The sequence below is a fragment of the Hakea prostrata genome, chromosome 10 (genome assembly GCF_041222555.1).
Source record: "Hakea prostrata isolate BN-2017 chromosome 10, UWA_Hpros_2, whole genome shotgun sequence".
In the NCBI taxonomy this organism is placed as follows: Eukaryota; Viridiplantae; Streptophyta; class Magnoliopsida; order Proteales; family Proteaceae; genus Hakea; species Hakea prostrata.
This window is the reverse complement of record NC_142609.1, coordinates 3,353,461-3,378,471: the sequence shown is the minus strand read 5'-3', so window position 1 is coordinate 3,378,471 and position 25,011 is coordinate 3,353,461. Positions and strand designations below refer to the sequence as shown.

Here is a 25,011-nt window from a genome sequence, read left to right as displayed (position 1 = left end):
CTTTCAGTATGCCTGAATTTTCATGTAATTTTGCACGAACTCTCTTGGGAAATGATGCCATCTTGTCGAACCTGGACGATGACTTTGATATCAAGAGGAACAACCGTCGAACATATCTTCATTCTTCTGCTGCTGCTGTTAACAACATTTCTAGTGCTAGAAATGTCCCCCTTTCTTTAAAGTTTGGGAACCTGCGTGTACTAGAACTTACACATTTCAGCAAAGACGAGTTGCCACCGTCAATTGGAGAGTTGATGCACTTGAGGTATCTTGATCTTTCCTATGGTACCTTTAAAGCATTACCTGCTTCCATTTCTAAGCTCTACCATTTGCAGACTTTGAAGTTGTTGCATTGTAGACATCTTCAGATATTGCCTAGAGAAATGAGAAAACTGATTAATCTGAGGCATCTAGAAAATGAAAGGACTTTGAGGAACATTCCAAGAGGTTTAATAGAGAACCTGAGTAATCTTCAAACCTTCAATTTCTTCCATGTTGGCAACACTACTGCTACTGATGATCATGAAGCCGGTATTGAAGAGCTACAGCATCTGAAACAACTCCGAGGAAGCTTGAGTTTACTCGGCCTCGACAATGTGAAAAATGAAACAGATGCTAGAGCAGCAAATCTGAAGGAGAAAACAAAACTTGAGGAGTTGATGTTAGAATGGGAATCTGATTGGCATGTCTGTACCAACGATCAGGATAGGCAGAAGCAAGATCTCATATTTGAGGAGCTCCGGCCTCCTCAAAATCTATTGCTTTTAAGGATACTGCGTTTTAAAGGCACCAAGCTCCCTGCGTGGTTGGATAATGGAAGTTCGCATCTCGCGAATTTACGGGAGCTCTGTATCTACGCATGTCACCGTGCAGAATCTCTGGATCTGACAGGCTTGAGTTGTCTTCAGAAACTGACGATCTCATATTGTGAAAATCTGGAGTGTGCAGGAGTCAAGGACCTCAAGAGGTTGGGGGTTTTGGAATTTACCAGATGTGATAAGCTGAAATCTCTACTAGGAGAAAAGCAAGCCAGTTCTTCAAGAGATAAGCTTCCTGATCTTTGGAAGCTGCAGATCATAAGCTGTGATCATCTTACAACCTTAGGAGAGGAGGAGATTTTGTTCCTGCGATCACTGCGGACACTTCATATAGGAAATTGCAGAAACCCAATGGTTTTGACAAAGGGCTTAGAAAACCTTTCCAATGCTTGTGCACTTGCAGATAGAAAATTGTCCAAATATAAAAGAATTGCCAAAGGGCGTTAGACATTTGTTATCTCTTCAACATTTTGCAATTAGGGATTGCCCTAAACTCAGGTTTTTATCAGAAGAAATCCAACAATGGAGAAATCTGAAAACGCTCAGGATTTTTGGTTGTACAAATCTGAGGTGTCTTCCTTGGGGTATCGCCAACTTGGAGAGACTTGAGGAATTGGAAATCGACGGATCTGATTTTTTGCATTCTTTTCCTGACACAATGGAGACGTCACTGGAAAAGATGATGAAAGAAATGAGGGAAGAGATGACGGCACAGGAAATGATGACATCACTGGAAAAGATGATGTCACTGGAAAAGATGAAGTCACTAGAAAAACTGAAGATCAGGAGGTGTCCACGTTTGGAGGCTCTACCCGCCTCATTGAGCAAACTCTTATCACTTCGAGTGTTGGAAATTTCAAGCTGTAATATCTTAAATTCTTTGCCTGAAGGAATGCAGAACTTGAGAGAAATAGACACACTGAAGATAATAGGTTGTGAAAATTTGATAGAATTACCAGAGGAATTGGGAAACCCCTCAACACTTCGTGTGTTGACTCTATGTGGATGTCCCGCCCTAGAACTTCTACCAGAGGGCTTGGGAAACCACAAAAACCTCAGTCGGTTGGAAATAACTGATTGTTCCAATCTAAAAGCTCTGCCAATGAGCTTGGGAGAACTCTCTTCACTTCAATCTCTCTACATCCAGAAATGCTTCAATTTGACATCGTTTCCCAATCGTCTGCAGACCATGACATCCTTACGGGTACTTTGGTTGATTGAGTGTCACAAAGTACAAGACAATTCTGATGGGTTGAGATCTCTCTTTGCACTTGAGAAGTTGACCATGTGGGGATGTCATGAACTTGTCAGTCCTTTGCCTCAGGAGATTGAAAGTCTAAAGTTCCTTGAAGAGCTGACCATTTCAAATTGTTCAAAATTGACAAGCCTTCCAGAAGGATTGGAGAATCTCCCATCACTTAAAGAGTTGGTTATTTGGAAATGCCCTGAATTGAAGCATTCAAGCATAAAGCAACTGAAATGGAGACAATTACGTAGGTTGAACATACAAGATTGTCCTTACCTGGAGACCATAGATGATCAATCTCATCCTGATTACATTGTCATTACTCCTCCACTCTGAGGTTTGTTTTCTCATACCTTCTTCTTATTGATTACTTTTGAATTTCCTTTCTTACCAATGTTTGATAATCTAGTGTTTTAATTCAACAATTTATTTATTATTTCCACTATATTTTCATATAAACTTATCTAAATCTGTATTTTTAGTTGTTAAGGATTAAGAATAGTATTTCTTATGGTCATAACATTCAAAGTCATTGTTCATGGGTAGCTGTCGTTGAGCACTGTTGGTCCTGAGTGTGATCTTGGTGAGTTTCTTATCATACATTGTCATATAAACACAGTTTTTCTTAGTTTCTTATTTATGCATTTCTTCCAAACCTATAGATTTTTATATCCTTATATTTCCCACTTGCCATCAATTTTTCTTGCAATATGTTCAAACTTAAAAGGCAGTTAGTTCTCCTTTCTTTCTTCTGTTTTCTTTTGAATTTGAATGACAAAAATAAATCTATTCAAGGCTTGGGCAGTGGAATACAGAGCCATGGAAGGCCTAAACAGGACAAACCTTCATTGTATATCTATAGTTACACTTGGCTTTGCTCATGAACAGCATGCTATAGTATAATATTTATAGCATAAATAAGCACTGGGATCATTGGAAATTCCATGGCATGTTCTTCCAAAAATCAGGTAGGATCAGCCAAACTTGGCTAACTCAACTCAAGGATCTGAGAATCCTGGTTTTGAGTTTCTATTCTTTGGTAAGCCCAACCATTATCCACCAGTAAAGTTTGAAACAAAAAGAGCTTTCCATGTGGTAGAACACAACCTTCAAAACTGGTTGAAATGTTAAAAAAAAGGAGTAATTTAATTTTGGAAACACAAATGGTGGATGTATTGTAAAATGGACTGAAAGTGGATGTGCATTGTTGAGTTCCCTGACGCTGGTTCCTTTTTTATCTTCTTTTCTTTCTTTCTTTTTTTTCTCTTCATTTACCTTCCTTGTTCTTCTCAACTCTCAAATTTTCTGTTTTATAGTTTTGCTTTTGTAAGATCATTGAATTGATCTGCTATCCTTTTCTTTACTGTGATTATATTTTGTTGATCTTCTGAGTTTATGCTCTTAAATTTCTTTTATGTATGCTTGTGTTTTAGCTAAATGGAAATTTAGTCTCTGTACAAGTGACTCACTTTTGAATTTATTATGCTTTTTTACTCTAGCTTGGAGTTATATAATGCATGTCAATTAAATGTCTTACACTGGTTTGGTTTTTGGCAGTGTTTATTAAAGAAAATGCAGTAGCAAAAATATTTCTCAAGAAATATAAACTTCATAGATAATCAGTAACTGTTTCAACAGCATCTGAATTTACTGGAGGACAGTTTTACTTAGTATCTGATTCTGTGCAGGTCCTGAGAATTAAGGCTTATGGCTTTATGCAGCAGCAGCAGATGTTCAAAGATGGTGAAAACCATTGATGTTGCTCTCAATGTAGAATGGAGAGACTCTAATTGATGATTTACAATTCGAATCCTGAAGGTTCTGGTCCCCTTTGATGCTTTACAACATGCAAAGTATTGCAGCAGGATTTACCTTCAACCCTACTATTGGTTCTTGAGCAATTACATTTTCTAAGCTTTACTGATGTTGTATCCTCTATTCAGTTCTCATTACACTGTTGAACTCTTCTTTGTGTTGTGTTATCAATTCCCACGACAAAGACTCCATTTGGCTGCTAGGGAAGGGAAAGGATTTCTCTTTTTTGCATTGTTTGTTTGTAAGGGAAGTAAAGGGAAATCAATCTTGAGTTTCAATTCAGCTTCTGCTATTTATTAATTAACAAATAAATGCATCCCCTATACATAAAAAAAGCTCCATTGTAACAAAAAAAAAATGCATTTCCATTCACTCTAGCTCACCCATGGTTTATTTTATTCATCCAATGGCTATTCAGTCTGAAGTTCCACCAAGCTCAATCCGTTTGTGGTGGCTCCCATTGTTGAGGATATTCGTTGTTTATCGGAATTTCACCTTGAATGCAACTTAGGTTGCTTACCTAGGGAAGCAAATGTTATTGCAGGTACTCTAGCTAGGAAGGCCTTGACCGTGCAAAATAGGATAGAATGACCATTATCCACTCCATAGTTGGTTTAACTGTGTACTAAAACTGTTTCTAGACCTAACACCATCATTGATCAATTAACACAGTACAACATTTCGCCAAAATTAGGGCGAAATTCACTGTTTCAGTGGTAGGTGAAAATTTTTCAGGGGCAAAATGAAAGAAAACAAAAAATGGCCGAAAAATAGGCGATATCTTGCACATCGAAATCGACGATATATTCGCTAAATATCTCACTATCAATGTCATTTTTAATTTTTAAATCTAATTAAATATATTTTTTGAAAACGCAACCTACTTTTCTGAATTCAATTTCTCATAGTTCAAATTTTCATTTTGAATTTTAAATGAAAATGCTTTTGGATTTGATGGATCTAGGCTTTAATACTCATTTATTAATGGAAATATGACTAATAACACATCAACCTTTCAAAAATGATGTGGCTTGTAAATAAGGGTGTTCAATTATTTCTTCTTGTTCTTTTTCTCACGTTACCAATTTTGATTACAAAAACCAAAACCGTACCAAATTTACACAAATTCACCGTTAGTATTATAAAAACAGTTTGATACATTTCAGTATTAAATCGGTGCGGGATAATGGTTTAAACACGGTATCTAATGCGATACAAGTTTGGTACGAATGAATTTATGTCACTTTTGTTATTTGTTTATTAAGATCCTAATGAAATTGTGATAAACCAATTGATAGAATTTAAAATTAATAGAGATAAAGCAAGAAAATCTAATTAATAGAGACAAAACAAATAAATTTAAGAAGATGAGTAAATGATGAAACAAAAAACTGAAATAGGGAATTAAAGATAGGGTAAAGATAAAGTGTTTTAGTTATAAAATTACAATTTATATCCCTTTATTTGATACGGTACCACTTCAATACGGTTTGGTTTTGGTATATATCGAACGGTACGAGTACCTAAAATCAAAACTGTACCGAAAAAATTCAGTTTCAATACACGGTACTGAATTGAAACTGAATTTTGAATAATACGGTATGATGCGTTTTAGATGGTGCGATTGTGTTGAGTTAAACAGTTTCAGTACACAATTGAACCCCTTATTGCGATTGGGTTGAGGTAAACAGTTTCAGTACAAAATTGAGCCCTTTATTTGTACATAGATTTCTAACATTTTGATGAGATGTTGGGATATATGTAACAAGAAATGCAGGTCGACAGATATTAGTCCGGGACAGCCATTAACGTTGTCTTTCGGGGCTCGGAGACTTGTGTCTCTTCAGCACTGCTACAGAGGGAGAGAGTGTGAGAAATCAGAGAGAATGGATTCAAGTAGTCTGAGAACCCTAAATTTCATTTCGCCACTTCATTTACGCTCCAGAGCTTCTTTCATCTATCCCTTATTATTTGCAGAGGTCAGGAAAAGGCGTTACATCTCGCTATCCTCTTCTCCACGACACAGACGTCATCTCTGTTCATGTACTCTTTCTCTTCCACCCTCAGATTTCCTGTGAATGTCTTATTGTTATTATTCTTTACCGTTTTCTGAAATTAGTAAATTAGACCGAGGACTCGGATGGGTCTCTACTGAAATCAAATGCTTTCTGAAGTATCTTCGTTTCTTCGATTTGTGCCAGTAAGCAACGGTGTGAGCTCTCTTCCTGAGAGCTCTGGCGAAGCACTTCGCGAGGTATCGCAGGATAGAATCCTTCAAGTGGTATTAGTTTCCCCTCAGGTATCTCTCTCCTCACTATTTTTTTATTTATATTTTACATTTTCAAGCAAGATTTTGCTCACTATGTTGGAATATAATAGTTGACCCAATCAGGCCACTCTCTCCTTCCCCCAGATCCCGCCCCTTCTGTTAGGTACTTTCCGTTAGGTACGCCAAAAGCTCCAAAACTGATGAACAAGTTGAATTAAGTCCTTTAAGCTATGCCACACTAAAATAGTCCAATCTAGTGCCAATACACCAAATTGGGTCTCATTGGGCACATAACACCTTTTGTTAGAAGCCTTCTGTTTGATGAAATTTTAGTCCCCAATATTGGATGCCAAAGCGTTTAAACTGATGTTTAGTTACAAGCATGGAATGCAAATAAGTACTAGAAGCTACTATAATGAAGAATAGGGCTGAAGCCATGCGTTTATGTCACTACACTCAAGTTTGAAATCAATAAAAATCATTCTCATTGTTGTCAATGTTTCTTGGGTTCCTCTGAACCCCCCCCTAAAATAAAGATCCAAGGCATAGTATAGTGTCAAGGTGACTATGCCACCAAAGTTGTTAGCACCATTGGCCCTGGCATGTAGTATCAAGTATCAAAAAAAAAAAAAAAAAAAAAAAGAAAAAAAAAAAAAAAAAAAAAAGGGGGGAGGGGGGGGGGGGGGGGGGCCCCGCGGGGGGGGGGAGGGGGGGGGGGGCCCCCAGAGGGGGGGGGGAAGTCAGAGAGGGGGGTGAGTGGGGGGTGGGGGGCGCCCCCCCGGGCCCCCACAGCCCCCCCCCCCCCCCCGGGGGGGGGGGGGGCCCACACAAAACACCCACCCCCCCCCAAAAAAATTTCAGAACCGGAGAACAAAAAAAAACAACAACACACCCCCCCAAAGAGTGGGGGGGGTGGGAGAAAAGGGGGAATTTTTGTGAGATTTTGGCTATGTTTTGAATACCAATGATGTTTCAGTCAAAATCTTTATATAGAATGTAAGGTTTCAACTAAAGTATTAGTCTGGGTGAAATTTCAAGATTTTTTCAACTTTTTTTGTATTATTTTGCTATTTTCAATGCCGAAGAAAGAAACTTCCTAGAAAACTTTAAGTTTTTGTGATTTTTGGCCAAATCAGTCCCTTGTCTTTTTCATGAATCAAGAATAGCATTTGATAATTATGAAATGATTTCTAAATTTATTTTAATTCATTTCCTGAAGCATAATTCAGTTGTCTTAATTGAATGTTTTAGTGGCAAATTGTGTCCAAAACATTGTACATAGTGAATGCATTATCAACCTAGGGTCCAAAGCCGGACTAGACTACCATTTTGTATGTATTATTATTTTTTTAATTGATTTTAATTTCTTTTTACAATCTAGGGTTATGTCTGGAAACCAAGAAACGAAAAGAAAAAAAAAAAGGGTTCAAAAACGAATTTGAGGGGGGGGGGGGAGAGAGAGAGAGATGTAAAACCATTGTATTCATACCCTGGGGTTTTTAGTTATTATTATGTTTTATTTTCCTTGGCTTCCTAACATACCCTGGGGTTTTTCTGTGCTTACACCACTTAAATAGGGTTTCCTTGAAGTTTTGGGAACTAACTTAGCTATTTGGGCCTTCAGTCCAGCATCTCACTAACCTTTCAGGTCTTGCGGGGGGGGAGGAGAGGGGGGGGGGGAAAAAAAAAATTTTTTTTTTTTTTTTTTTTTTTTTTTTTTTTTTTTTTTTTTTTTTTTTTTTTTTTTTGGGGGGGGGGGGGGAAATTTTTGGGGGGGGGGAGGGGGGGGGTTTTATTTTGGGGCCCCCGCTGAATGAAAACTATGAAGTAGTGAATACCCAGACAAGCAAGTTGCTCACATAAATGTAAGCATCGTCAACTTATTGATCAAGGAATCGATTGGGTTTTCCAGAGATTACATATATGTTTTCTTTAGGATTTATCTCAAGTTGCAAGTTACTCAAGTGAAACATATTAATTGTGAGTAAAAGATCCACTTATGTTGAACCAAAAAAAAAAAAAAAAGATCTACTAATAAGAGTTTTTTTTATTGAACTTTGCATTTAATACTGTTTGGTATTAATTTCACGTGAGTTAGGATCAAACTAAGTGTCCAGAGATTGAGTTGGCTCTACCGATCAGTGGGGAGAATGAACTGCTACACTGGACTATAAACCTAGTTGAAAATCTGTGTATTTCTTCTGTCGGGGTTTTGAGGTTTTGAGGTAGTGCTGGTCTCAAATTCATTGTTACCAGCTGGTGGAATGCTGCTTTGGAGCTTCCATGTGTTAATAAATACATGCTCATCTAGATGCATCAGGCTTTGATCCATGATGTGAGCTTTTGCATTGCTTGCAATTTAAAAAACTATAGATTAGTGGTGTCTCATATGTTACTCTTTTATCTTTGTTGTTAGTATTGTTATACTAGTAACAGTGACTGCCAAACCTGTTAACTTCAGTATTTCTGTAGGACTACAGGCACTACCATGTTGTGGATGATGCTGAGAGTTTTCTTGTTCTTGACAGATTCCTGGGAACACTGGATGCATTGCAAGAACATGTGCAGCATCAGCAGTTGGATTGCATCTTGTGGGGGTGAGTATTTGCTGTAGTCCTAGGAGGTCTCACTTCAGTCTGTTGAATATTTGTATAACATTGGCTTCAGAAATTTTGTTAATATTTGAATATTTTGGTGGTACTACATATGCTTTGTTCCAGCCATTAGGATTTCATGTGGATGATGCAAAACTCAAGCGTGCTGGATTGGACTATTGGCCGTATCCATTGATCTCTGCTCTCTGTTTTGTTTTTATATTTCCCCCAGTCTTTGTCTCTCAAGAACAGGAATAATCATAACGGAAAGTTGCAAAAACTGATTCAGGATACCTGGTATTAGAGGGCAAGGACACTGATACAGCTGATTGGAGTGCAAGGATACATGTAACCAACCCCATTTAATTGGGACAAGGCTGGGTTATTGTTTATTGTTGTATGCTTGGTATTGCATGAGTTACAAAGTGAACCTTGATGCAATGGTAAAGTTGCTCCATTCTTACTTGGTGTTTGCAGGTTCAGCTTAGGAAATAACTTCTCCCATAGTTTTTTATTTTATTTTGTTTTTTTTTTTTTTTTTGGTTGGAGTGGGGGGGGGATGGGGATCAAAGTTGTATGCATTCTGACCCTCATTGGACCCAACAATGCCGATAGCCTTTTGCACTGCGCATGCCCTTTTATTCTTGGTATTATATTAAGGATTCTCAGTCAAAGGAATATGAATTTTATTTTTTTAATCTCATAGTATCAGAAAAAGCTGTATCCTCTTGTGGTAAATGGTTTGACCATGATTTCATGTATTTCAACTCATTTACATGTTTGGAGTGACTAAGCCTACTAAATTAGATATGTAGTTGTAAAAGTTCATGGTTCGTGGGCTGAGTTTAAAGATTATTTCAAGCAACAGGTCTTCTCTCCTTCTGTCTTTCTCTCTTGTTTGTGTGTTTTTGAAGCTATAATTTCTCCATGCAACTTGTCAGTTTCCTTCTCTTACTTCAGGCTGGGGACAAGCGATTGCTAGCATTTACTAAGAGAGGCACAACCATACATTCTGTAAGTATTTTATTGTTTTAGTCCTCACTGCTGATGAGGAGATTCACAATGATTTGTTTGTAACCATTTTGGTTTTCCTTTTTTCAATATGCTAAAGCATACAGTATAGTGACCATTAATACTTTGGAAGACATCTGTTGGATTCTATTAGGAGTCTAATAAGAGTTTGTATAGGAGTTAAGTTAGAGTTTGTATTCATATAGAATTCTATTCCTTGTAATATTCTACTTTCCACTTAATTATAAATAAAGGGCTTGAGATCATGGATCAATAAGCCATTCTACTACAATCGTTTATTTCTACATGGCATCAGAGCCTAATCTCGATTAGGGAATTAAGAAAAAAAAGAGAGAAGAGTGTCGAACTTACCTCCTCGCCTCTCTTGCTGTCTCTGTCGTAGAAAAGGATCGAAACCCATCGTTTTTTTCTAGCAGTTCTTCAAACCAATCGATTCTTCAAACCAATTGAGTAACCATCGAAACTCATCGCCCTCTCGGCTGATATTCAAGTACCGCTGCATTCAAATCGACAACACCAAGAACAGAAAAGAAGAAAAAGAAAAAGAGAAAAAGATCCGCTGCACTCCATCACCATCGCAGTTCTTTTTTTTTTGGAACGATATTCTGAATTTCTGGAACCAGACTCCTTCAGCCATCGCAAAAATTCTGCTTTCTGAAACGATATTCTGGAACCAGACTCCTTCAGCCATCGCCGCCTTCAGCCATAGCCGCCATCGCGCCATCATCGTCTTCACCATCAGTCATCAACCGAGTCTTATTCACCCACCTCTGCCATCGAACCAGGTAACCCCTTCTAAATCTCGTCTCCCTTCTTAAGCTGCCCTTCTAAAACCCATTAAGCTGGTCCTTCCAAAACCCATTAAGCCTGGACCAAACCAGACCATATTTCTGAATCATAATTAAGCCCACAGAACCAATCCTATTTTATTATATATATATATATATATATATATATATATATATATATATATATATATATATATATATATATATATATATATATATATATATATATATATGATGTTTCAAGGGTTCATATTTTTCGAGTTTATTTGTTTTAGTAGAGAGAGAGAGAGAGAAAAAAAAAAAAAGGAGATTTGATCATATCATTGTTTGGCTATTGCATTGTGCGACGTTTTAGTTTTTTTTTCACAAGGTGACTGAAGAACTGCAGACAATTTTTTCAACATGGCAACTATCGATGGTACTACTGCTCCCACCGGCCCTGAACATTACCCAAATTTTCATCCTCTTTCGGTAAGATTTGATGGGACAAATTATTTGATTTGGTCACGATCCGCTTACTTTACTATTTGAAGAGGACTTGTTGGATACATTACGGCACCACTATCAAACCTTCTACCACAGGCTTTCCCAGAAAAATAGATCTCGAATGACTCTCTTATTATGTCATTTCTCTTGAATTCCATGATTCCAAATATTGCCCGTGGATATCTATTACTTGATATCGCTGCCCAAATCGAAGGCTACTACTTGAAACATATGGACAGTTGGGGAATGATGCACGGGTTTATGAGCTACGAAAGAAGCTTCATGAGACTACCCAAAAGGAACCGATCGTGGCCCACTATTATGCTGAGTTGCGATCTCTTTGGCAAGAGTTGGATCATTATGGGGATTATCACCCCACTAATCCAGATGATGTGGCGACTTATAAGAAGCACATTGATAAGATTCGAGTATATGACTTCTTGGCGGGTTTGAACGTGGAGTACGATCGGATCGAGTACAAGTCTTAAGTCGTTCTCCCTTTCCTACACTAGAACAGTCTTATGCTCTTGTTCGGTGTGAGGAAAGTCGTCGATTAGCCATGCTTCATACTCCTATTTTGGAGAAATCAACTTTACGATCTGTTCGCACTAAATCCGATCCGGCTAAGGAGATTGTCAAGTGTGAGCACCGTCACAAACCCTATCATACTAAGGAAAATTGTTGGAAACTCCATGGGAAGCCCGCTGATTTTGAGAAAAAAGAGCACAAAAAAAGGAAAATCAAAGCTCATATCTCCGAGGCAGTTTCCACAACACCCTCTCGCAGATGTTGGTCTCTCACGGGAGGAGTTAACTTCTTTGCGACGTATTCTCGCATCTTCTACGCCGGTACGGCCTCTACCACTCGCTTCCTCTACTAATCAAACCAACTCCTACCTTGCTACTTCGGGTAAAACTTTTACAAGCTTCCAAGTTTCTTCGCTTTCTACTCCTTGGATTATTGATACCGGAGCCACAGATCATATGACAGTTTATCCTCTTTTTCTTAAAATATTCTCCAACTTCGAAAGGATAAAGTTCGAATTGCTTGATGGCTCCTATTCTTCCATTGCCTGGAAAAGGGACCATTCAACATTCTCCATCCCCTGTCTTTGTCTAAAGTTTTACATGTTCCCTCTTTCTCTACTAACTTGCTCTCTATCAGCAGTCTTACACATGACTTAAATTGTAAAGTGACATTTTTCCCATCTTATTGTGTCTTTCAGGATCTGGTAACGGGGAAGGAGATTGGACGTGGTAAACTAGACAATGGACTTTATTTGCTCGAGCCGATTGAAGGATCTACTTCTGCTCGACTACATCTTCTAATCGAGTCCATTCGGTAATATCGGACCTTCATCTCGTGGCACCGTAGGCTAGGCCACCCCCTCTAGAACTCTTAAGAAAATATTTCCGATTTAGTTTCTTCTTGTAATGAGGATGATTTTTTTTGTGAAGCTTGCATTTTTGGCGAGCGCTCGTTCTACTTATTTACCTTCTCTCATAATAGAAAAAATATTCCTTTTATGTTAATTCATACCGATGTGTGGGGTCCCCCGCCGACGTGTGTCTATCACTCGCCATAGGTACTTTGTTACTTTTATTGATTGTCACTCTCGTTCTCATGGATTTATCTTTTAAAACAAAAAAATGAAGTTTTCCGATGTTTTCGTGATTTTCATAATATGATTAAAACTCAGTTCAATGCCACCGTGAAGATCCTTCGCGTGACAATGGCACAGGTATATTGATGGTGAATTTCAAAGATATCTCTCTCGACTCCGCATAATACATCGGACTAGTTGCGTTGATACGGCTGCCCAAAATGGGGTGGCCGAAAGGAAGAATCGGCATCTCTTAGAGATAGCCCGTTCCATTATGATTGCTATGAATGTCCGACCGATCTTGAGTGATGCTATTCTCACTGCTTCTTACCTTATGAATAGGATGCCCGGTAGGATACTTGGTTTTAAATGTCCTAATGAGATTCTTCAAGGAGCCTCTTCTTTTGTTATTTCCCAAAGGTTTTTGGATGCGTGTGTTATGCAGAATCACAGCCCACCGAGTAAGTTGGCTCCCAGGCCTACGCTGCATATTTTTGGGGTATTCTGCTACTCAGAAAGGGTACAAATGTTATCATCCTCCCTCCAAGAAAACCATTGTATCCATGGATGTACTTTTTCATGAGTTTTGCCCTTACTATACACCTCTCCAGGGGGAGAGTCCTAGAGGAGAGGTGTTCTTTCCGACTCTAGATCTTCCTTTCACACACCAACACAACTTAAGAGTCCCGAAGAGTTTCCGACCGGGGAGACTTCGCCCGATACCGAGGACTCTAATCCTCCCCCTTCAATTTCGAACCATGTGAAGAACCTAGCCAAGGGGAGACCACTCTGTGAGACACCTGTTGGGGTCTTTCAAAACCAGTTGACCAAAATAAAGAGGTGCGACTTATCGAGGAAGAAATACAACCGCAGCGTGGAGAAAGGGGATACGTTACCACTTCGGTCTCTGCTCCCGAATCGATTCCTGAGGTATCTTCTTCCGATCTTCCTATTCTGTTAGAAAAGGGGTCAGATCTGTACTCAACATCCCATAGCTAAATATGTTTCTTATAACTCTTTGTCCGACTCCCACCTGCTTTTATATACTCTCATCATCCGTCTGTCCTAAAGTTTCGGAAGCCTATCTGATAAGAGATGGAAGGAAGCTATGGTAGAGGAAATGCGCAATGAAGAAAATGACACTTGGGAGCTGGTTACACTTCCTCCGAAACCGGTCCAATGGGTATTTGTGGTTAAACAAAATATGGATGGATCACAACAAGTTGAAAGCTGACTAGTTGCAAAGGGGTTTACCCGGACCTATGGGATTGATTATCGGAGACCTTTGCCCCGGTTGCGAAACTAAATCTTCGAGTTCCGTTGTCCGGTGTGAACAAACACTGGAACTTGCACCAACTAGACGTAAAGAATGCCTTTTTACATGGGGAGTTAGCGAAGAGGTCTATATGGAAATCCCACATGGTTTTTCCGATGACAATCTCGGGAAAGTCTCGTTGAAGAGGTCAATATATGGGTTAAACAGTCTCCTAGATGCTTGGTTTGGACGCCTTGAAGGCAATGACTTCTATTGGGTACAAGCAAAGCAATGCGATCATACACTATTTGTCGAAGTCAAGTACTAACATCACACTTCTCATTGTCTATGTAGCGATATTGTCATCCGAATGATGGTGAAGAAATTCAAAAGTTGAAGGACTATCTTGGCAAAGAGTTTGAAATTAAAGATCTAGGGAAGTCGATTTCTTAGGGATTGAGGTGGCTCGATCAAATAAAGGTATATTCCTATCCCAAAGAAAGTATGTCCTAGATCTATTATCGGTGGGAATGTTGGTGTAAAGTAGTTGATACCCCTATTGAAGCTGGAGCTAAACTTAAAGAAAAAGAGGGAGAACCGTGGACAAAGGAAGATACCAAAGGTGTAGGGAAGTTTATCTACTTGTCTCACACCAGGCCGCATTGCTTATCTGAGGTATAGTGAGTCAATTCATGCATGATCCATATTTAGCTCATATGAAGGCTTATCGAATACTACGGTATTTGAAGGGAACTCTGAAAGGAATACTTTTGTCACCCAGATAATCTAAAAGTGAAGCATACACCGATGCGCCTGGATCTCCAGCGGAAGTCAATTTCAGGTTCTGTACCTTTATTGGAGGTAATCTAGTTACTTGGAGAAGTAAGAACGAATGTGGTAGCTTTATCTAGTCTGAAGCTGAATATAGGGCTATGGTTCGTGGGTTTGTGAGCTACTATGATTGAAAGGCTTCTGCAGATATTGGAGTCCAAGTTCCAAACCCCATGATGTTATATTGTGACAACAAGGCTGCTATTAGTATTGCTAATAATTCGCAACATGATCGAACTAAGCACATTGAATTGCGGTTTTGTCAAAGGAAAGTTGGAACAAGGGCTTATCGCATGCCTTTTGTAAGATCAAGACCAATTAGCGATGTTTTCACTAAGGGATTGAAAGAAAGAGATTTCCTTCCTATTGTAGGCAAGTTAGGCATGAGTAATATCTATGCCTCAACTTGAGGGGGAGTGTTGGATTCTATTAGGAGTCTAATAAGAGTTTGTATAGGAGTTAAGTTAGAGTTTGTATTCATATAGAATTCTATTCCTTGTAATATTCTACTTTCCACTTAATTATAAATAAAGGGCTTGAGATCATGGATCAATAAGCCATTCTACTACAATCGTTTATTTCTACAACATCCTAAGATCATATGAAGAAATATTGAAATTACTACAGAGGACTCCATAAAAATTATAATGAACTCAGATCCTTGAATATCCTTAAATAATTGCTAGAATCTCAACCATAAAATCTTTATTGAAAAAAAAAAGGGAGTTCAGGATACTCAAGGCAAATCAAGAGATTTCTGATGATTTTTGGTAAAGTTCAAAGAGCTCGGATACAGATTGTTAGGGATCTCTCAGTCGATTTTATATTGCAAATGGAATGGAGACCAAGCATTTATGATTTATAAGCAATAGAATGCATGAGGTTAGAAGCATTTAAATTTACATTACTATTTATAAGCAATAGAATGCATGAGGTTAGAAACATTTAAATTTACATTACTAAGTGAGAATAAAAAATGAGTTTCAAGATTAATAAAAAAGAAAGAAGTCAAGTCAATTCTTGGTCCATGGGTTTGACTTTTAAAGAAGGAAAAGTCAATTTGATGCAGGTCCATTGTCCAACCCCCTATTTACTGTAGGTATGTACATGAACAAATGATATCCTCTTCCAAGTCCACATTCATATCCATTCAGGAGAATCCGAATCTGTCTGAAAACTAATTGGATGCGGATATATGGTAATACCCCTATCTGATTTATTAATTAAGAGATTAAGTTACCTTGTTGGATATGTTTTCATATTCTGTTTTTTATATGAAAAGTAACTCACCTCTTTTTAGGACAGAAGACAAACTCCCTCCCCTCTTAATCTACATATGACACCTCTCTCCCTCCCTGCTTAGTTTGAAAACCTGACCACTCCACACCTACTATTAGTTTTGGATCTTAAGTGGTATGAAGTGATAATTTTTCCTACTACAAATTTTTAGGAAGCATCCAAATATTTCCATCAGTCCTACATTAGGGCCTTCATACCATTACTCCAAAGCCCCATCTTCACCTGATTTGTAAAAGCCCTTAGACAACCCTTCACAGCCCTACCCACCCGAAATTCCAAAGTTGTAGCTTTGCTTTAAATCTTGGCAGTTGGTCCTTGGCTGAATCCTTCATTCCAAGGCTACATTACAATTCTGATCCCTGTGGTGCAGACCTCAGAAGCACTGTTATGGTGGGGCTCCACTGAGAGAGAATTAGGAGTGTATGAAATAAAGGGAAAGGGAAAACCACATTTATACACACACTTGTGGTGGAGCCTCTCTACTAAAACTTCAATATTCAAATTTTGTAACTCGAAAACTGAGAGTTCCTCATACTGTTACAAGAAAAAATAGGCAGTAAGCCTTGCTTCCAAAATGGAAACTTCTCTAAAATAAAAACTAGCTGAAATATGGAACTACCATACTAAGAGAGAGAAAAAAGTATAAATTAAAAAATGAAAAAGAAAAAGAGATAGACAAGTAACAAGATATTCCTGCTTGATCTACCCCAAGCAACTACTGTACTTTCAAATAAGCTAATACTAATTCGCCCCCCAAAAAGAAAAATGCTAATATTATCACAAATTCCAGCCTTTCCCAGACCAGAAAAGTGGTTTAGGTCCAACCCTTGTTCTAGGTTCATAACTGAATCATGTTGGTCCAAATTGCCTTACCGTGGCTTTGACTTTTGATGCTGTTGTTGCCAACGGCAGTAATCATGTGGGGTTAGCCTCACACTAGAATATCTTCTGGTGAACTATATATTTGATTATTGAATTCTTCATCTTGTCATTTCTTTTCCTTTATATGTAGTTGTGTATAGAGAATTTCTTTTACTAATTTTAGGGTGGCCTCTGTGACCAATTAACCACTGGAATGAGACTCCTGAAGCAAAACTCTAAGCTAAAGAATCTAACCGGAAATTAATGTCTTTCTTTTAAAATTTGTCCTATATTCACATTGAATTTTGTGAAATGTGCGTTCCTAGCAAGATGAAATGGGCTAGTTTTGATCCCTAGAGAGTCTTCTTATATAGAGAACCTCTTTAAGACCAACTCTAAATAAAATTCACTTGAGGTCTTAGAGCTGCTGGTTGAACATTTAGTTATGATAAACCATTTACTCCACCTCTGTTAATGTATCTAGGTGTAGTTTTTATATTTTTTTTATTTTCCTCTCCTTTTTTGGGGTACCATATCTAGATGTGCTTCCCATCAAACAGCCTGTCAGCAAAAATTGTTGGGGCAAGGCTGTGTAGGAAAGTTGCTCCCCAAGGACTCTGCTTGTGCAAAAACCTTTGCCATCAAGTCCGCCTTTATATCTAGGTTTACTTTAATTATTGAATTTGGTGTCAGACCTATTGGATGGGCCATAGCTCGAGTTTTTCGAATCCTATCAATCCTAGCAGTCTTCTGGACAGACTTTTTGTGATATGTATTTTTCTATCTATTTATGTTTTTCTTCATTATATTAGTTAAAAACTCCGCCAGTGTTTTGTTGCCGGTCCCAAGCCCGGGTAAAGGAGGAGGGTTGGTGCATCAGGTCGGCAGCCGGCACCGGAAAAATCTAGCCAAACCTTTTCATGGATTCGACCTTATATGATAAAAGCTATGCTAGGGCGTTCCCGACAAAGACGCTTCTATAGGGTGTAGTGATAGTGGGAAGGGTTGTAGGCGTCCCTTGTGGATGATGGCGCGGATGGGTGATAGTGGGGGTTCGGCCGTGGGAGTGGGGTAAGCTAGTCCATAAGCGTGGTTAGTTGGTCTTGGACTAGGTCTTTTGGTGAGCTTAGAATTGATGATGTTATGAGGGGGTTAATGTGCTTGATTCAGAGACTAATGGAGGGGTAAAGCCAAGAGTTGGATGACTTTAACTTTGGTATAGTGGGGATAAAACAAATAAAATGGAGTGGGTATATAGTGGATAAGATTTAAAAATGATGTGGTGGTATTAAAGAGTGGGTGTAGGTTTTGCTTGCTTGTATGGAGAAGAGTTCGTAATATTTTGTACTATGACCTCGTGGATTAGATGAAAACCTAAGCTAATTTTGGGAAATATGGATGGATTAATGCAAGATTCATCGGAGAAGATTATCATAGGAGGTGATTTAAATGGACATATTGGAAAGATCAAGAGGATATGAGAGTGTACATGGAGGATTGGTTTTGGGAGGATGAGGAGGGGATTTCAATTTTGGATTTTGCTCTGCTTTTGATCTATCTATTATAAATACTTACTTCAAAAGAGATGAACATTTAATTACCTTCAAAAGTGGACAACATAGAGCCAAATAGATTTCTTCTAACTAGAGGACTAATAGATTGTTGTGCAGGTTGCAGGTGATCGGGGAAGTTTAATTGCACAACATAGACTTGTGGTCTTGGATATGTGCTTAGTCTCGAAGACATAAAAGGTCAAGGTAAACTATCCCAAAATAAGATGGCGGAATTTAAAAGAGAGTACTCTAAATCCTTCGTTAGTGAAGTAGTCAACAAGGAAATGGGATTTTAAAGGGGATACCATGCAATGTGGATGAGTGGCTATGTGTATTAAGAGGTGGCTAAAGATGTTCTAGGTGAATCAAAGGAGCTCCATTCTTATTGAGAGGCGTGGTGGTGGGTAGTGTTCGCTGCCATTAGGATAAAAAGCTAGTTTTAGACATGGCAAGAACAAGGATGTTGAAGATCTTCAAAGGTATAGGTTGGATAGAAATGAAGCTAAGAAAATTGCGTGAAAAGCAGAGAACGTATGAGAGTTATACAATAAGTTGGGCACGAAGGAAGGGGAAAAATCTATTTATAGAATAGTTAAGATAAGGGATAGGAAGAGTAGAGATCTTGACCATGTTAGATGTATTAAAAATGGAGATGGTAAAGTATTAGATTGTGAGGAGGACATTGAGAAAAGATGGGAAACCTATTTCTCTAGTTTACTAAATGAGCATTCTTCAAGCACTTATGTTTCGGACAATTACACCTTTCACCATGCACCAATGTCCGAACTTATATACGTAGAATTTCAATGTCCAAGTAAAAGGCTTTAAGGAGGATGAAACTTGGCAGACACAAGGTCCTGATGAAATCCCAATTGAAGTATGGAAGAGCTTAGGAACCCATGGACTGGTTTGGTTTACAAGTTGTTTAATAAGATTATGAGCACAGGGGCATTAAATTGATGAGCCATACGATGAAGTTATGGGAGAGAATAATTGAAACCCGTTTGAGACACTTAACTACAGTTACGGAGAACCAATTTGGGTTTATGTCGGGAAGATCTACAACGGAGGGTATTTACCTAATTAGGAGACTTATGGAAAGGTATAGAGAATGTAGGGAAGACCTTCATATGGTATTTATTGACCTAGAAAAAACTTATGATAGTGTCCCTAGAGCGTTAATTTGGCAAGTACTAGAGAAAAAAAGTGTTGCAAGTAAATATGTAGATATAGTTAAGGATATGTATGATGGTTCGGTGACTAGTGTTAGAATAGTGGGGGGACAAAGTAATAAATTCCCGATAACAATTGGGCTACATCAAGGGTCAACTTTAAGCCCATATCTATTTGCACTGGTAATGGATGAATTAACCAAAGACATTCAAGATGAGGTCCCCTGGTGTATGCTTTTTGCGGATGATATTGTGTTGATTGATGAGACCCAAGTGGGGATTAATACCAAATTAGAATCATGGAGAGTAGCTTTGGAATCAAAGGCTTTAAACTTAGTAGATCGAAGCGAATATCTAGTTTGTAACTTTAGTCATGATCGGGCAGATGATGAAGTGGTGATACTTGACGATAAAGAGATTCCTCGAGTGATTGTTTTAGGTACCTAGGTTCAATCATAAGTAAAAGAGGTGATTTAGAAGATGAGGTTTCCCAAAGAATTAAAATAGGGTGGATGAAGTGGAGAGGTGCATCCGGGGTCTTATGTAATCGGCGTATTCCATTAAAGCTTAAAGGAAAATTTTATAGGACCGTTGTCCGACCGGCTATGATGTACGGTGCAGAGTGTTGGGCTGTTAAAAAGAATCATATAGATAAACTCAGTGTAGCAGAAATGAGGATGCTAAGATGGATGAGTGGCAAAACTAGGATGGATAAGATAAGAAACGATCATATTAGAGTTGGTCTGGGAGTTGCTCCCATAAGTGATAAGCTTAGAGAAAGTCGTTTGAGGTGGCACGGCCACGTTCAACGTAGACCTATAAATGCTCCTGTTCGGAGAAGTGATATAATCCATATTGAAGGAACTATAAGAGCTAGGGGTAGACCTAAGATAACCTTAGGAGAAGTGGTGAGAAAGGATATGTATAGCTTAGGCCTTGTATCTAGCATAGCCTCGAACAGAACTGATTGGAGGGCAAGAATCCATGTAGCCGACCCCATTAAGTTGGGACAAGGCTTATTGTTGTTGTTGTTCATTATATTAGTTAAATAAGAATCCTCATGATGTTCCAATTTCTCTTAACAAAACTCTCGAAAAAAAATAAAATGACGTCAAAAGTAGCACAAAAGGAACTGCATCTCTCGCAGCTATTGTTTTTCTCTGTGGTGGCGGTTTTTGTGTTGAAGCGGCCCTTAACTTACTGGCTGTGTTCTAAATCTGACTTAACTGACCTGTTTGTGAAACTTTGGTTTATAGAATTACCATTTTGCTGCATCTGACATTAGGTGTACTAGGTTTTTTTTTTCTTGGTGGAGATTGTGATTACAATACATAACTGTATCAGTAGTTTGTCCTGGTTGCTGTATGAAATTTCTAAGATTTCTAATGTTTAGCATGAGCAAACCAGAAAGATACACTCAACCTTCTATTTTTGCTTGGCCACACAGGATTTCTCATACAAACATGGTGATTGGCTGGTATTTGGGTCGGAGACTTCTGGCCTAGCTCCCGAAGTTTTGCTCGACTGCAATAATGAGACTTTCGGCGGTGGGAAAATTCGAATTCCTATGGTTGAAACTTATGTAAGATGTCTGAACCTCTCTGTGAGTGTTGGAATTGCTTTATATGAAGCTTCCAGACAGCTAAACTATGAGCAACTTCGATCTTCATCAGAGCCCTGTGTTGATGATTCAAAATCTTTTATTGCTGAAGATATATTTGCTTGATAACTAGAGTGTCGAGGGATAAAAACCTAGATTTTCCCCATCTTTTATAAGATAATATAAGAAATTCACTAAAACCAGATAAGGAGAAACAGCTTCCAAATGATCAGATGAAGTTTTAGTAGATCTGGCCACTACTGCTAGCCTATGAGATGGATCTATAAGATTTCTATGTTTCTTGATGATACAGATGTAAGACTTGAGAAGCTTATAACAGAGCTAATACCCAACAAAAAGGTAAAGCCCTCCCATTACCATTGAGCATAGCTTTGATTTATGAGAGAAATATACAGCAAAGGAAATGGAGAGAAGAGTTCATGGAATAATCTGATAAAAGGTTAGAATAAATGAGGCAAGTAAATCAAGATTTCTCCCGTGGAATCTGTCATTAATTTGTCTCTTTATGCCATTAAGCATTGTCTGATTGTTAAGATATGGTTTTTATCTAGTTTTTATGATCATATTGTAGCATTTTTAATGTTACTCTTTCACTTTTTTATTTTCCTATTTTCATTTTCCCTTCAGTATTAGTGTACTCTTTTAATCTGCCTTTATCCATTATCGGGATCCAAATAATTACTAGTCACATTTCACATATTGTATTCAGTTGTTATTCACTAATATCAGGCCTGTTAAGCTAGGGCTGTTTGTATTAGGTCTTTGATTTTTATTTTAAAATTTATAGGAGTCTAAATTTTGGGAAGATAGTTTGATTGGGCATCTCATTGTCAATTTACTTGAGATACTTTTATAGAGTTTTTAACCTAGGGACAGGGCTAATCGGGCCCTCTCGTCCTATCTCAGCCCAATCATCAGAGACAATCAGGGCGGGATAGACAGGTTAGGCCCGTTAGCGTTCAGGATCAGGGACAAGAATATTAGGCTCTGAATCTGGATTAGGGCACAAATAGGCTTTAGCTATGAGCATTTAGGGTTGGGATTTGTATGGAAAAGCTCAACTCAACCCGGTCCTATTGCAGGCTTAGTGTTATGGTTTGCTTCTATTATAAGCTTTCTTATGCATTAGAGGTAACCCAAGTTGGTGAAGGCGATGCATGTTGCTTCTATTCCTGGGACTTTGAATTTTCAAGATTCCTATATACGCTTACGTCCCTCCCTCTGCTTAATTGATGAACCATTAGTTAAGTATTATTAAGTAACTGAACAACCATGGCATTAATGATGTAATATATAACGAGTCAACAAAAATGTTCTTTTTATGACTTTTTCATGAGGTCAAGAGACAAGAATCAATTGTGGGCACTACTGGAGAATTGGAATCATGGAATCATTGGAATCATTGGTCGCAATCAATCATGACCAATGTAGATTTGAGATCTTCTGATCCAACAAACTAGGGTTTTTTCTTATGGATGGATCATTGGGTTCTGTCGTTCTGAGATTTAAGGGGTCACTGCTAGGTTTTTGTGTGAATTTAGAATCGATCCCCAAAAATTCTAAGTCAAATCAATCAATTGTGATTCAGATATTGTTTTTGAATTCTCTCATGATAAAGTTTGATATCTTATCAGTTTCTCTTGTGAAGGTAGAGAGATGCTCTTGAATGATAAATTTTACATTTCACACTATTGCATGCTATTAATAATATAATATAAAGATCACAGGAGGTGGTGGTCTAGTGGTCCCAAGCTCACTCCCAAGTGGCTTGGTAACCACTTGAAACGCATTTGCTTCTCCGTTTCACATTGGGCAGTTGTATGCTCTTTGGTTTGGACATACATGGGGTCATTACTGGCTTCTGTGGGTTATACTAAGCCTCTGGCACTACTATGTTGACGGGGCCAGTGCTTGCGCTGGTAGTTCACAGGGTTAATGCTTGCATAGGTCGATATTGAAAGCCTAAACATTGCCTAGCAAGGAGCGCAAGGACGCTATCATGTTTGGCATCTTATCAGTTTTCTCATAAGATGCATTTGGTTGGCATCTTGGAATAAAAAGTCATTGTCTCTATAAATCCCAAGACAATAGGAAAGGCAAAAGTTCTTTCTAGCCCATAAATATCTCTTGACTGTAAATTGTGCTTATCTGATCTTAAGAAACTTCGAATAATTTATTCTATTCTTCCTTTTCCCCTTATTTTCCTTATTCCCTCTATAATCATCTAACCCTAATTTGTCAAGCAAGACTGCAAGAGAAGCTACTTTTAGATATCAGAACTTCATTTATTAGCCATTGCTAGAAAAAGACAAGAATCTATATATGTCAATGTAATCCTGAGTTCCTTGGAGGCCCTACTAGTGAGAATTCAAAAAATTCATGAGCTCATGCATTTCTCTCTTATATCTTTGCCTTTCTCATCATCTCTATTGGTTGTAATGATCCATATGTATGTATATGTAAAATTTTCTATGATAGATGGATCAATATTATAATAGGAGAATTTCGAAGACACTCCAAAATATTGGGTTTGTATGCTAATCTGACAAACTTTTGGAGTGTTATGCTTTTCATATTTTATGTTAGGGTGTTCCAAAAATTTTCCTTATTTGTAATTGCTTTTTCCATAATAAATAAAGAGTAGGAATGATTTTTTGTCTTTTTTCAAAAAAATTAGGGTGTTAGTTATAAAAATAAATTAAAATCCTATTTATTGTAATTTAACAATAAATGAATACTAGCATCTACATTAGTGTGGATCCAAGCCACTTGTTAGTTGATCAATAATACTTATATATTATTAATTAAAAATTATTAAGGTATTATTAATTTTCTCTGAAAAGTTACTATTAAAAGTATATCTTTATTAGGAATTCTTTTCTTTCTAAAAGTCAAAACAAAAATATTTTTAAAAAAAATGAGTAAATTGGGTTGATATTTTTGCTGTCCTAATCCCTAAATTCCTAATTGCGGCTGTGTTTAATAAAAATAATTTCTTATAAATTAATTAATTACTTGGTTAATTGCGGCTGTCCTTTTTTATTTGTACTCTCTCATATTGGAAAGATACTTTAAAATTGAATGTGACTTTCAACCAGAAAAATAAAAGATTGAATATGACTTGGACAACAAAGTGGTTCTCCTTTTGCCACGTTTTAAATGAATTTATAATTCAAACTCTTAACGGATAATGAAACTAATAAAATAGCACACCAACGACTTATTTAAAGTTGAAGCCTTATCCAAAGATAATGAATTGTCAATTATCTTTATTGTTTGAGGTTTTTTTACGTGTGGGTTTTAATTAGATTAACACCGTTTTTGAACGTAAAAATACTAAAGTATCTTTCAAGTTATTTAATACATTGTGTTAACATATGATTTATTATTATTATTATTTTTTTTAATTTTTTTTTTTTGGTTGAAAGAACGGGTCATAGATGACTCATCAGAAAAACAAAACAAAGAGAAAACTAATTTGGCCTAGCCAACATATCAGTCGCGAAGTTCTTCTAATTTCGGAGGTGGTTTTTGTAGGATTTCAAGTTTTCCATTTCATTGCATAATATCCTTGAATACTAATTGGTTATTTGGTTTCCTTCCCATCTAATGTGGTTGAAACAAATATGTCAGTTTGATATGAATCTTTGATGGTTGTCATTAATAATGTTCCCAAACTTTCTTGGATCTTCAAATAAGGATGGAGAAGTAAGATAACCTGGCTAGAGCCAGATTCCATTTCAATAGGCCACACCACATATTGAGAGT

General features: G+C 37.7%; 1 protein-coding gene and 1 pseudogene across 2 annotated transcripts; both read left to right on the top strand.

Annotated features, from left to right (window-relative positions):
• The first annotated feature begins 8 nt into the window (after positions 1–8).
• Positions 9–2,441, top strand: LOC149001518 (uncharacterized; annotated as a pseudogene).
• Positions 2,442–5,644: 3,203 nt separating this feature from the next.
• AGL26 (tRNA (cytidine(34)-2'-O)-methyltransferase) lies at positions 5,645–24,567 on the top strand. 2 transcript variants are annotated; one of them, XM_089138167.1, is made up of 7 exons: positions 5,645–5,922; positions 6,081–6,178; positions 8,677–8,745; positions 8,869–8,927; positions 9,550–9,610; positions 9,703–9,756; positions 21,070–24,565. In XM_089138167.1, the coding sequence occupies exons 1-7, from the start codon at positions 5,766–5,768 to the stop codon at positions 21,346–21,348; spliced, it is 777 nt and encodes a 258-aa protein (XP_088994293.1). In that variant the 5' UTR covers positions 5,645–5,765; the 3' UTR covers positions 21,349–24,565. The 2 variants fall into 2 exon arrangements, with proteins under 2 accessions (XP_088994293.1, XP_088994294.1); XM_089138168.1 differs by lacking the exons at positions 8,869–8,927; positions 9,550–9,610 and having other exon boundaries at positions 21,070–24,567.
• Positions 24,568–25,011: the final 444 nt, after the last annotated feature.

Coding starts and splice junctions, on each gene's coding strand:
- AGL26 (XM_089138167.1), top strand. CDS start 5,766: ATGGATTCAAGTAGTCTGAGAACCCTAAATTTCATTTCGCCACTTCAT. Junction 5,923..6,080: donor CAGACGTCATCTCTGTTCAT/GTACTCTTTCTC, acceptor GATTTGTGCCAG/TAAGCAACGGTGTGAGCTCT. Junction 9,757..21,069: donor GAGGCACAACCATACATTCT/GTAAGTATTTTA, acceptor TTGGCCACACAG/GATTTCTCATACAAACATGG.